This window comes from Dipodomys ordii, unplaced genomic scaffold (genome assembly GCF_000151885.1).
Source record: "Dipodomys ordii isolate 6190 unplaced genomic scaffold, Dord_2.0 Scaffold39, whole genome shotgun sequence".
Lineage (NCBI taxonomy): Eukaryota > Metazoa > Chordata > Mammalia > Rodentia > Heteromyidae > Dipodomys > Dipodomys ordii.
The window spans coordinates 6,285,953-6,300,380 of NW_012267255.1; the positions used below are offsets into that span (position 1 = coordinate 6,285,953).

A 14,428-nucleotide genomic window follows, 5' to 3' on the forward strand; every position below is an offset into this window, starting at 1 on the left:
TCCCCTATGACCCAGCAATCCCACTTTTGGGCATTTACCCAAATGATCACAAACAAGACCATACTAAAGCTACCAGCACAACTATGTTTATTGCATTATTATTTATCATAGCTAAGATATGGGACCAACCCAGATGCCCCTCATTAGATGAATGGATCGAGAAAATGTGATATATATTCACACATATATTCATATATATGTACATATATACATACATACATATATATATATATATATATATATGAATTCTATCCCTCCATCAGAAAGAATGACACCACCCCATTTGTTAGGAAATGGAAAGACTTGGAAAAAGTTATATCAATTGAAGTAAGCCAGACCCAAAGAAACATAGGTCCCATGGTTTCCCTTATCTGCAATACTAGTATATGTCTAGGACAAGCAGAAGAGATCAAAAGCTATGCTCATATGACTATATAACCTGATACTAAGCAAAATGAACCCTGATAGGAACTCAAGAGATTTTATCTTTCTTTTCTTTTTAATGTACTTATAATGTACTAAGTGATTTTTTTTTGTTTCATTGTATGTTCTTCCCCCATGGTACAACCCCTATTTTCACTGTATTTGATTCTTGTTTCCTGAATCTTGTGTATACATTTTTCTAATTGGGGGAGGGAAAGGGAAATAACAAAATGATGAAATAAGGATACAGGATGACCCATTGTGACAATGAGATGTACAAGACACTATGTTGAAGACGAACTTTACAACTTTGTGGAGGGTAAGGGTTGTGGGGAGGGAGGAGTTGAGGAGGTGGGGAGGAAAGGGATGGTAGGGGGAAACAAAGGAGGAGGTAACAATGCTCGACAGGAAATGGACTCATTACATTGGTCATGTAACTGTAACCGCTCTGTATAGCATCTTTAAAATAAAAAGAAATTATTTAAAATAAAAAAAGAAGTGTTGGACAGTGGGCCACTTGGGGGAGGGGCGTGAATGGAGGTTGAAACCATTAAACCCGTTGGAGAGGGGGAGGGGCGCAGCCTACATATAGGCTGTATGTTCCCAGGAGCTGGGTGTGGAGAGACAGCAGGAGGAGAAAGATGACAAGAGGCACCTACCAGAGCAGAGCAGGGCAGGGCAAGCCTGTGGAGAGGCCTCTGGAGAGGCCTGTGGAGAGGCATGTATCAGAGTAGAGCAGGGCAGGCCTGTGGAGAGTGGAGAGGCCTGCAAAGAAGGAGGAAGGAAGGAAAAGGAAAAGTCTTCCCCTTTGGGGCTTTGGAGCTTTGGAGCTTTGGAGGTCTGGGGATGAGAGGTTTACAGACCAACTAATAAAGTTGAGGCTGCCCATTGGAGGCTTGGTGGTTGAGGTTCTGGATAGCTAGCCCAGGACAAGGTAGTTGCAGGCTACCTGGTGTAATTAATGTAAATAAAATCCTTTTGTCACTTTTAGCCATGCCTTGATGGATTGTCTAGCTCTTTGGAGGTCAGGAAGGAAGGAAGGGAAGAAGGTTAGGGATGAAGGGAAAAATGAACATCTTGTATTGAGCGTTTATATATGAAGCAATTTGTTATGGCTCCTGTTGCTGTGGTAAACCTGGGTTTTTTAAAACACATTTTTTCTCCTGTTTTCATGACACCAATGTCTCCAGCCTTCCTTATATCTTTTTTTTTTTGGGGGGGGCGGTCGTGGGGCCTGAACTCTGGGCCTGGGTGCTATCCCTCAGCTCTTCAGCTCAAGGCTAGCGCTCTACCACTTGAGCCACAGCGCCACTTCCGGCTTTTTTCTTTTTTGCTTATGTGGTGTTGAGGAATCGAACCCAGGGCCTCATGCATGCAAGGCAAGCACTCTACCACTGAGCCACCTTCCCAGTCCCTTCCTTATATCTTTCTGACCAGTCTTCTAAACAGCCTAACCCTTAAACTAAGGAATTTTCCTAGGCCCTCTCCCCATTTTTTATGTTTTCCTGGAATGATCTCCTTCCCTATGATTTCCTCTACTGTCCATCCATATTCCAAAACTTGACTGCATCCCCCACCTTTATATATATAAATTACATTCTCTTCAGTAAACACCTCACCCTCTCACTTCTCCTTTCCTCTAAACTTCTGTTTCTCTTCAACGTCTATAACCAACAGATTATACTTCCCAAATGCCTCTAGTATAGATAGCCAGCAAGTTCTCAGTCCCTCCAGCCCTGCTTCTATGGATGGCTGCAGATCTATCACTTTCTCTCTGCAACTAGTCTTCAGATGTCTCACAGCTACTTGCTTTTGGGGCCTGTTTGCCACAGTTTGATCCAAATTATTGAACCAAAGAAATACATGCCTCACTCACCTAATCACTGATGACTTTCTCTGCTTCTCTGTTGTCATGCTAACTATAATTCCAGCCACTTTTAAGGAGTACTTCCTGCTTATAGGCCAGACACTAAGCTGAATGCTTTAATAAAATGAACACGTATTTCCTTTATTTCTCTGGACAGCTGTGGAAGTGAGGCTTGCCATCCTCATGAAACCCACAGAAGTAGTGTAATTCACATGTTATCCATTCCATTGTTAGGTAGTAGAACTCATATCCAAATATAGTCCTTTCTGACCCCAAGGCCCTCAGGATTAACAACTGTGCAGAAGTGCCTTGCGAAACTCTTCAGAGGACTAAAGGAATCACACTCACTGAACACATGCCTGCTCATCAACTGTTTTGACCTTTTAACAATTAGAAATCTACTTGCCCAGGACAGAACTGAGTATTAGGCAGTTGCTAAAGCATTTTCATTTACTTCTCTCCCTCCTTTTTGTATCCTATGTCTTTTTCCTGAAGTCTTTCCTTTCCAATTCCATGTGCAAAATATTTTGAATTGTTTCCAAAATCCAGTTGGAAGGTCAGGTACCTGTGGTTCTTGTCTTTATTCCTAGCTGCTTAGGTTGTTGAGGTCTGGAGGATCAAAGTTTGAAGCTAGCCCTAGTTGCTTAGGAGGCTGAGGCCTGAAGGATCAAAGTTTGAAGCTAGCATGAGCAGAAAAAAAAAAAACTCCATGAAACTGCATCTCCAAAATAACAAAAACTTGTGCTGGGGATAAGGCTCAAGTAGTGGAGTATCAGCTGAGCAATACTCTTGAGCACAAGGTCCTGAGTTCAACAAAAACAAAAAAGAAAATTGGAACCGTTCCTCCTCTCTTCCTTGTAAAGTGTTTCAGACTTCTTTGGGAAGTTAGATTTTTATACAACTTTATTCACTCTGCACGTCTTTACTCCCTTCCTTGTGGTCTTAACCATTCAAATGGCAATAAATCCCCTTAGAGGTCTGTCTCCTGCAATTTGTCTACTATGAATTCACTACTGCCATAGAAAGTTTATCTCTTTATCTACAGAAATTCTCAAAATTTAATTGTTGAGGGCTGCTGGGAAGGTGGCTCAGTGGTAGAAGGCTTGCCTCACATGTATGAGGCCGTGGTTTGATTCCTCAGCACCACATAAGCAGAAAAAAGTCGGAAGTGGTGCTGTAGCTCAAGTGGCAGAGCGCTAGCCTTGAGCTGAAGAGCTCAGGGACAGTGCCCAGGCCCAGAGTTTAGACCCCACTACCAACAACAGAAAAATCAAATTGTTGAATGAATAGTATATGAATGAATGGCACAAGTTATTTCCATAAGCGCTTTTAATTGTAATCAGCTCTCTTGAAGTTTAATTCTAGCCTTTGCTGTTATTTTACATAATTAAAAGTGGGGTGAAGACTGTTCTGTGTCCCCCAAACTAGTTGAAAGCTACGCTGATCACATAGTAGCCACTAACCACATGTGGCTATTAGACACCTGAAATATGGCTAAAGTAACAGGCTGTGGTGTCAATATAAAATACACACAAGTTTTCAACGGCTTAAATTTTCAAAGACTGGAATATCTATTAATGTTTAATTATATAACAAAATTTCGGATACATTAGGTTAAATGAAATATATTATTAAAATTTCCCCCTAATTTCCTTATTTTTTCAATGTGACTAGTAGAAAAATATTAAAGTGCATATGTAGCTTGGATTGTATTCCACTTGAGGCTAGCTCAGTTTCTTGTTTGATGAGAGTAGTTAATGTAGTTTAAATTAGAAAACACTGTCCTTCCAAGAAGTAAGAATTTAATTTTCCTTTCCTCCAAAGTTACATTCTGGAACAGAGAAATAAAAAAGGAAAAAGAGGGAAAGAAGGAAGAAAGAAGTATAGGAAGAAGGCAGGGAAGGGAGGGAGGGCAGGGAGGACATGGAGGTAGGTAGAGAGGAGACAGAAAAAAGGAGGCGAAAGAAAATGATAGAAGGGGTGACATTGATCAATATGTGATATATACAGAAATAGACATGTCAAAGTGAAACCTCTTTTTACAAGATATAACAAAGGGAAAAATAATTTTAAACAAAAAGAATGGAAGGGAAGGAGGAGAGAAAAATAGGGGAAAAAGGCAATTTTAACTAATATCTCAAAGAGTTTCATGTTTGAGGATTAGAAAAGTATTTCCAATCTGGGCATCAATGACTCACAGTTGTAATCCTAGCTTCTGAGGAGGCCAAGATCTGAAGATCATTGTTCAGAAGTCAGCCCACACAGGAAAGTCTATGAGAATCTTACCTCCAATTAATCACTGAAAAGCCAGAAGCGGAGCGTGGCTCAATGATAGAGCATAAGGTCTAAGCACAAAATCTCAAGGACACACACACACACAATCATTTCTAACTGAAAACATCAACTATTTATTCTCTTTTATACAGCAATAATTTGATAACTGTTAATCAAACACTGGTAAGGTCCTTCCTATGTCTAGATACAGATAGTTAAAAACATTAATTGATGGCTGGTATATTTGTGCTTTCTAAGAGGGCTTTATCAAATGAAACTCAGAATGCAAAGTGACCTTCTATATTACTGGCCTGTAGTATTTCTGATGGCATTTGCCATCTCAAAGTCATACTGAAGAGGGCTTAAGAAAAAGGGAAAAGGAAGAGAAATAAAGGCATATAGAAGAAGGAAGGAGAAAGAAAGGAAAATAAAAAAGGAAAAAGCAAGCTGGGTGCCGGTGGCTCATGCCTGTAATCCTAGCTACTCAGGAGGCTGAGATCTGAGGATCTCGGTTCAAAGCCAGCCTGGACAGGAAAGTCCATGAGACTCTTATCTCCAATAAATCACTAGAAAACTGGATGTGGTGCTGTGGCTCAAGTGGTAGAGCGCCCGCCTTGAGATGAAGAACTGAGGGATAGCGCCCAAGCCCAGCGTTCAAGCCCCACGACTGACCAAAAAAAAAAAAAAAGGAAAGAAAAGAAAAGGAAAAAGCAAAGAGCTCAGAGTCAATATTCTCAAAGTCAATATTACAGCTTATTTTGTTTTTATTGAATTAAAGAGATTTCTTCCATCTTTGACTTCTTTAAAAAGTCTCTGGTCTTAGTGATGTCTAAAACTGTGTTCTGACGACCTCAACAAATTGGTAGAATACAAGCTTTGGAATTTTAACATTTGCTCACTTTAATGATCAGTACTGATATAGTCTATATTATAGTAATGTTACATGATTAATTTTTAAATGACTTGTAAATAGAATTATGTAATTATCCTTTGCATTTAAAATGAGTTCATTTTCTTGAAGTTATAGTGCTATTAATGATTTAGTTAACATGCAAACAAAATGTCGGGAAAAATTGATTGTTATTTAGTAAGCTTTTCCTATAAAATATTATAATTATAGCATGATGTGGTAAAGAATAACACCCAATATTGGTCAGAAATGTGTATTCTTTTCATCTGGGGCCCCACTGAAACCCTCACTTCTGCCTCACCCCTACTTAATGTCTAGAGTTGGCTCCAAGATGAAATTTTATTTTATGGAAACAGGTAATTCTTTAATGTAATCGACTGTCAATAGTTCATTCCTGTCTCAGATTTAAAAGTCTTAAAAATGCCTTCGTTTTTTTCCCACAGCAATGTTTAGGAGAGGTATGGGGTGGGGGAGGGGTCCCCTGAAATCACTCTTGCAGAATCAAAACATGAAAAGTAATTCTTACCATTCCTCATCTGTTCAACCTCGCAGAAGTGGGTTCCAGTGGGCGTGTGAATAAATGCGTGGACATGCTTGACACCATTCTGAAAGTCAAGGGGGACATTGTTTTCTAGTCAAATTTCAGCATTACCACAGAACCCATTTCTTTAATTCAACTGGGAACATCGATGAGAAATAACCTTTTCAAAACGCCTCCACGGGACTTCTTCCACATAGACGTGAGCTCGAATGACATGGTTAAAAGAAGAAAGAAAATGCTCACAAATGTTCACAGCAAAGTTTTCTATGCATTTTATCTGTAACAAGAAACAAAATATTAGTGATCAGAGATATTTGCTTTCCCTATTTGAAGGGATTCTTTTTTTCTTGTTATTTTTTTTTGTTGTTGGTGGTAGTTTTGACACAAGTTCTCTCTGTGTAGTCTAGACTGGTTGCAAACCTGTGATCTTCTTTCAGAAACTGGGATTATTGGTGTGTGCCACCACCACCAGTTCAAAGTTAAGTTATAAAGCCTAAGGGAACTCTCTTTCCTGAGCAGTAGCTCTTCAGAATGAGAGGAGAGCTGAATTAGAATGAATCTCAGGCACCGTATCAGTCTTTATCCCAATTTTGTACTAAATGTCCCAAGTACAGTCCCTTGGTGACCATTACCAGGTGAGACTCTACCCTACTTTGAAAAGCACCCTTGAATGGTAGAAAACTTACCAGAAGAAGCAAAAACCAACCTTCAGTTCTTTTCCAGGTGAGCTTAGTCAACGACAGATTACTGAAAAACACGCTAGGCTCTGTGAGATTTGTGAATGGTTCCCAAGTTTCCCAAGAGAAATATATCAATGAAGGGTCACTTTCCCTTCCTTGCCTTCCACGTGAGCTTTCTATTGACTCCTTCCAGCTCCCCATCTTCTCACAAATTCTCCATAGTAATTTCTAGGCAGTATTTTATGGTCCTAGCACAATTTGTGACTTATGAATGATTTTGCCTAAAAATTTAGATGGCTTATTTGTGCAGGTTTCCCAGCCTAGTTCTGGTTTATACCTGTTATTCCAGAATTAGTACGATAAGGTCTTATTTTGATCTCAGAAATGGCCTGGTTCTCATTTCAGATAGTCCTTTGCTGTTTTGAGGAAAGTAGTTAGGACTACATTGTTAAGATCCAAAGGAATGACTGGGCTCTTTTCTCACTTTAGGACCCACTTGTGGGGTGAATGTCCCCTGTATGTGTACAGGCTTTTGGGAAAAAAGTTAGCTGTTGAGAACCAGATGGCATTCTGATGACTAAATTTAATTTTAAAAATTCCAAATTTGTGGGCTGGGAAAGTGGCTCAGTGGTAGAGCGCTTGCCCCCATGCCTGAGGCCCTGGGTTTGATTCCTCAGCACCACATAAGCAAAAAGAAAAAAAACAGAAGTGGCGCTATGGCTCAAGTGGTAGAGCGCTAGCCTTGAGCTGAAGAGCTGAGGGACAGTGCCCTGGCCCAGAGTTCAGGCCCCATGACCAGACTCAAAAAAAAATTCCAAATTTGTATCTACTGTATAGTAATTTTAAATGTCATAACCTTTACTTTTTAAACCATTAAGTCTCTGAGTTTTAACATAGCACCATTTTTTTTTTGCTAGAGCCAAATGTACATGGAATGTTTCAACTTTATGTATGTTGTTCCTGTTCACATATATAATAAAAACTCAGTTTTCCACAAAAAAATAGCCTGGACAGGATAAGGAATTATAGGGTTGCCCTATTAGAAATCAATTTAAATTTGTTTTAATATCCATTTTTTCACTTTTCTTCAATCTCTCACACGGTACAAAAAATATAAGAAATTTTGATACCTGGTCCTCTTTCCTATCATAGTACAGGACTATTTGAAAATGTGTTTTTTGTTTGTTTGTTTTTCTTTAAGACAGCAATTTTTCCATAGCTCTATTTACTGTGTCATTCTGATTAACAAGAGAAAGGTTCAGAGCAGAAACAGGCCTTGCAGAAATTACCCTGCAATTAGTTTATTTATTGATGTGTGATAAACGCAGATCTCATGCAAAGACACAAACATATAACCTTTCCAGTCTGCATTTCTTGTTTTTTTAGACTTCTCAGAAATTGAGAAATTATCTTGAATTGCCCAGAAACCTGCAGGTGGCCCTGCACAGTTCCATGTACACTGAAAGACTCTAGAACCGGAGGTGCTAAAATACCTTGTGCCTTCCGGTCTGGGTCACTCTTGGAGAGGACAGCTAACCACTGCATACAGGTAGTAGTTGGTAATGGAACTAAGAAAGATAGAAGATCATTCCAGTTTGGAAAAACAGATTTTGGTAATAAAAGGAAATGTCTTACACTCGAGATTTTCTTCTGTAGTAATAACGGGAAGAGAAATAGTAGAGCTTTTCTCGGGAGCTTAAAAGCTAAGGGATAGTGCATAGGCCTTGAGTTTAAGCCCCAATATTGGTTCAAATAAACAGAAAACAAAAAAAACACATCACAGACATGTTATATTTTATTATGAACATTTATTCTAAGACATTGATTTCCTATGGTCCTAATTTTAGATGACATGTTAATTTGTCCAATAGATTCTTTCCTAAAATATTAAAGAGGAGGGAGTAAAGATATAAGGGTGTTTTTTTTTTGGGGTCCGGTCGTGGGGCCTGAACTCTGGGCCTGGGCGCTGTCCCTCAGCTCTTCAGCTCAAGTCTAACACTCTACCACTTGAGCCACAGCGCCACTTCCGGCTTTTTTCTTTTTGCTTATGTGATGCTGGGGAATCGAACCCAGGGCCTCATGCATGCAAGGCAAGCACTCTACCACTGAGCCACCTCCCCAGCCCCGTGAGGGGTTTTTTTTAAGGCAAAAACAAACTTCTCAGTATGGCTAAGAATTTTAGAGTAGAAAGGAGATTTTTTAAATAGCGTGAATGAAAAAATAGGCTAAAAGGAAATGAGAACTTAAAGATAGATAGTACCACCCCCATGTTACCTTATAGTGAATTCTGCAGCATCTAAGAATGGTACATACCCCCTTGAACTTTGCCAAGACATGCACTGTATTCTTGATGGTGTCTGTAGGAATGATGTCTGAGTTATCTCCATGCATATAATCTTTCTTGGACCTCAGAGTCAGTTGCACCGAAGTTGTCACCTCTTTAATGCTGTGATAATTTCCATCTCGTTGAATATGGAGAACTTTTACCATATCCTTCCCATAGCCAGTTCGTACAAACTCTACTTCATCATTCTACAAGGAGAACACAATTCTTTTTACCGAAGAAGATTAGATGAAGAAATTTCTATTGGCATTTCTTTGAAGAAGAATGGGAATTTGCAAGCCAGGCATGGTGGCACTGTCTATAATCTCATTTACCAGTTCCCCCGAAGGGATTTTTTTTAAACTAGCTAACATCAGGTAGGTTGAAGATTGAAGAGGTTCAAGGTTAGCCCGGAGAAAAATTAGCAGGATCCTACCTCAAGAAATCAAGCCAAATGGTGCATGAATACTCCCAGATAAGTGGAAAGATGATGGTAGTAAAAGAATAACTGGGAGTGAAGTGCTATATCCTACCTGAAAAACTAAAGCAAAAAGAACTGAGGGTGTGGCTGAAGTAGGCTGACTGCTTAGTGGGCACAGAGGTCCTGAGTTCAAAATCTCAGGACCATACACAAATAAAGAATGGTAACCTGTATAGGAAAAAAAAGGAAGGGCTGGGAAGGTGGCTCAGTGGTAGAGTGCCTGCCTTGCATGCATGAGGCCCTGGGTTAGATTCTTCAGCACCACATAAGGAGAAAAAGCTGGAAGTGGCGCTGTGGCTCAAGTGGTAGAAGGCTTACCTTGAGCTGAAGAGCTGAGGGACAGTGCCCAAGCCCAGAGTTCAGGCCCACAACCGACAAAAAAAAAAAAAAAAGAAAAGAAAAGAAAAAAGAAGAAAAGTGAAAATATGATTTCTCTGACACACAGAGAGGGTTTTCTTGAGAATAATTTAAAAAATAATAATAACAACAGAACTTCTGGGTAAATACTATGTTAATTTGCTTGGCTTTATTTACTCTTTGCTCATCTCATCCTTGTGACAGCTCTGGCACCACCATCCTCATTTTCCAGAAGGAGAAATCAAGGTGCCTGAAGCCAACTTGCTCCAGTTCCCATAGCCAGTCAAGGACAAGGTGAAGATAAGCTGTTGATTCCAAATTGTAGAATGGCTACTATGTAAACTACTTTTCTTCTATAAAGTTCCCTGACTATATTAACTGGAAGTAATTGCTTGCTCTTTTTTCCCTCTAGAGAGTGATAATGTGGAGAAAATGGCCTGAGATGAGCACTGCCTTGTCTATTTGCTGCTGGAAAGGGGAAGAGTAATCAGTGACAAGGCCCAGATGACCTTTGGAAGTGCAGAGCCAGGGCCATCTGGCTAAGGAAAGAAAAGCTATGCTTTTCTCCAGAAGTTACCTAATAAAGCCTAGTGATTTATTCATGAGAATCTCTGTCTGAGGCTGGAGCCTTAGCCTAAGCATGTCCATTTATACTATTAGAATCTACAATACTTGTTGCTGAGCTTTATTGGTGTTTGAGAGGAGAGGTGGGAGAACAGAGGGACTGAAAAACTTATCCTATTTAATATGCAAGTTGAGCATGAAAATGGTAATAAAAGTAGGTGTCAAAAATTAAAGTAAATCCAAACCAGCATGCAGTAAAAATCTAAGTAGAGAGGCAGGGAACCTCACCTGCAAATAGTAGTTATTGTGTTCACATATACTAAGGGCTGCCTAAAAACAAAAGAAAAAAGTCTGTTTGTGTATAAAATCCTCTGAGAAGAATTGCTATTGCCTTAATCAAAGTGGAGGCTGGGAGGCTGTCTCTAACCTAGATAAAACAAGTTACAGTTGATCATTTAACTCTGATCATATAAAATAATAGTTAGTGAAATGAATTCCAGGAAATGGAAACAAGAAGCTTTGTTGCTATTTTTTGTTTTTTCTTTCTCTTGTTTGTTCGTTTACCTGTCTTTGGGAAGGGTAGGGGGTACAAAAAATGGTGAGACAAAGGGTGAACAAATGCAGCAGTGATATTCACTACACACTATGTTGACAATAAAAAAATTGAGAGATAGGGAAGGGATGATGCTGTTCAAATGGAAATGTACTCTTCAACTGACATACATAACTATATCCTCTCTGTATATCACCTTTACAATAACAACTAAAATGCATAAAAACATACTTCAAAGTGTCTAAAATTTTCAGTAGGAGGCTGAGGGAAAACTTTTGAAAAGCTACCTCAGAAGCCTCTGATCCAACTTTTGGGAAGGTCATCTTTAAGAAAAGGGTGAATTCATAGGGCACTTATCCAAAAGATTGCAAGTGATGTTACAGTAAAGACCCTTGTATATCCATTCTTTTTTTTGGGGGGGTCCGGTCGTGGGGCCTGAACTCTGGGCCTGGGCGCTGTCCCTCAGCTCTTCAGCTCAAGGCTAACGCTCTACCACTTGAGCCACAGTGCCACTTCTGGCTTTTTTCTTTACGTGGTGCTGAGGAATTGAACCCAGGGCCTCAGGCATGCAAGGCAAGCACTCTTCCACTGAGCCACCTTCCCAGCCCTGCATACCCATTCTTATTGCTTCACTATGTACCATAGCCAAGTCATAGAAACAGCCCAGATGCCCTTCAGTGGACAAATTAATTGTATATAGTGAATTTTACTCATTTGACAGGAAGAATAATAGCACACCATTTGCAAAGAAATAGATGGACCTGGAAAAAGTTATTTTAAGTGAAGTAAAGTCTAATTGTGCATAATAATCTAAGTCTGCATATATCCACAAACCTGCTGACTAAACTACGATCTACGCAGCAGAGGATTCCGGTACTATAATGCCGTTGAATAACAAACTCACAGTTTAGCAAAATGAATATCAGAAAGTTGGGCCATGTGTTAAGGAGAGATGAGGTTAAGGAGAGGAAGGTTGATTAATGGAGAGAGGTTCAAGGCACATATGTGAAAATGGAGCTAGGAAAATTGAGGGGATGGGTGGGGTTGGGAGAGATGGAGGAGAATGATGAAAGAGGTGACACTGATCAAGATGCGCTGTACTCACAAACCCCTGTGCACAACTACTTAAAGATATTTCTAAGAAAAGAAAAGGGTAAATAAGAAACTGTGCAGAGTAGAGCTGAGGAATCCTTAGTAAGAAGTGCAGCATTGATGGGGAGAGAGACACTGTTATATGGTTGTAATGGTTTGGGAATCAGTTCATACCCAAATTTTGTCTTACCACTTATAGTTTTGTGACTTGTGACAAGTGATTTAATATCTCTGAGCCTCTATCAGTACCAATGGAGGTAACCACTTTTATCTTGTAAGGCTGCTGGAATTGGAAAGGCCTGGTTTCACACCAAGTAGCAACAGTGACTATTTCAGGCTTGGCTGTGGTAATGGCAGCAACACAGGTAGTAAAGGGAACATGATCAAGGATATCAGTTTGGGGAAAAGAGCACTATGGAGGCAGCAGGAAGAAGTCTTGGCATGTCTGGGCCACAAGGGATTCTACGTGGGGCTGTGGCCCCTGAACTGCGTGAACTTGGATCCAGGACCAAAGGTCCTGGGATCAAGTTTTATCATCTCCAGCAAGCAACTGGATTCACTACATCATCCTCATATTCCTCCTGCTCCTCAGCCCCATACCCTGTCAGTAAATATCCATACAGCAATCATTTAGCTTCTGGAAGCAAGTGGTATCAGCATGGCAAAGAGAGCCAGCCTTCATGTCCTCAACCCTCCTCACTCTCCAGCTTCATCCTGGTCAGTTTCTGCTTTAAAATCTGCTTCAAGTCTCTCAAGCTTAATTGTGGCTGCTTAGGTTCAGCATGCTTGCTCTGCCTGTAGGTCTTTGAATTTTCCAGGATTTTCTTTTTTCACTCTTTCTTTTCTTTGTCACCCAACCGCCAACCTCTTCTAGTCATTTTTCAATCCTCCCATATCAGTTCTTCCAAGTCCTCTGCCCCAACCCTTCAAGTGTAAAGTAGGTGGCCTTTCTATGTGCTGTCAACTTGCTTGTTATTGTTGTAGAATTTTTATCACATTGTACTGTCATTGCAGCCTCATGTGCCTGGTTAATTCGGAAGCAGTAAACTGAAGGCAAGAACAAGTTCTGTCTTGGTCACCATAGCAACCCCAGCACTCAGCACAGTGCCTGGAACATAAATAGGTGCTTGAGAAATGTGTCGTGAATAAGCGGATGGTAATACAAGCCACCCCCAGTTCTGTGTGGTGACACAGAATAGTCAATGAAAACATACAAAAGACTTCAATACAGGAAGAGCTGATTTAGCTTGGACTCCAAACAGGAACTTCTACTTCCTGGGAAAGTGAGGAATAAGAACTTATGTCTTCTACAAAGGAGGAGGCTACAATGCTTGGTAAGAAATGTACTCATTATCTTGCCCATCTAATTGTAACCCCTCTGTACAGTATTTTCACAATAAAAAATAAATAAAAATTTTAAAAAAAGAACTTATGCCTTCTAATCATCACAATCTGAGGATTAGAGGCACATAATAGTAGATAGATGGATAGATAGATAGATAGATAGATAGATCATAATAGGCAATATATGTATATATGTAAAAACATATAATCACAGCATTTGAGAGGCTTAATGCAGAAGGATTGAAAGGTCAAGGCTAGCCTGGTCTACATTGTGAGACTGTCTCAAAAGTAAACAAGCAAATCCCATGTACCTCTGAACAAAGCCTGAGTAATCCGTTTTACTGAAAAATGAATCGGAAGAAAATGAGCTTAGCCATCTGAGCCTGGAGCAAGGTAAAGCAAGATCAGAAAACCAGAGAATCTTTTGGCAGAACTTGACAGCAGATGATGGCCCCAATAAGAAATGATCCTGTTCTCCCCAAATTCTGTAGTTGGAGAAAGCAGAAGTCAGTGTCAGAACCCCATTGTGTATAATGTAGACAATAGTAGGGGGATCTGTGCCCTGGTTTGTCTCATCTGAAGTGTGGGCAGGTGGGTGAGAACATGGCTTTTGGATCTAAAGTCAGGCAGCCTAGATAGAATCTTTCTCCTGCTACCCATGAGCTATGAATAGAGGTGCATTTTTCCTGCTATTCAATGAGAGCAATTGCTTCTCAGTCTCTCAGGATGTATTTAAAAGACAGAGCATTTAGAAAAGCACCTGGTAAATTGTAAATGCCCAATAAATGCTACTTATAATTATCACTGATAAATAATCATACTATGTCAAATTTTGCAGTACCTGATCAGCTTGATTACTGATACAGACAAATATTTACAGTATACTCCAAACCAGACAAGTAGGTAAAAACAAGAGGGTGCTGCTCTGCAGGGCCTCCTTTTTTTTTTTTTTTTTTTAAATTTAATTTTATTTTATTTGTGAACATACTGTACAGAGGGGTTACAATTGCATGGGCAGG

At 39.9% G+C, this 14,428-nt stretch overlaps 1 protein-coding gene across 1 annotated transcript in view; it reads right to left on the bottom strand.

Moving 5' to 3' along the window:
- LOC105987044 (uricase) overlaps positions 1–14,428 on the bottom strand; it is a 31,375-nt gene that overhangs the window by 14,417 nt on the left and 2,530 nt on the right. The window contains exons 3-5 of the mRNA XM_013018202.1: positions 9,009–9,227; positions 6,176–6,292; positions 6,001–6,079 (exon numbers count right to left, since the gene is read on the bottom strand). Coding sequence (XP_012873656.1) covers positions 6,001–6,079; positions 6,176–6,292; positions 9,009–9,227 — 415 coding nt within the window. The remainder of the gene's footprint in view (positions 1–6,000; positions 6,080–6,175; positions 6,293–9,008; positions 9,228–14,428) is intronic.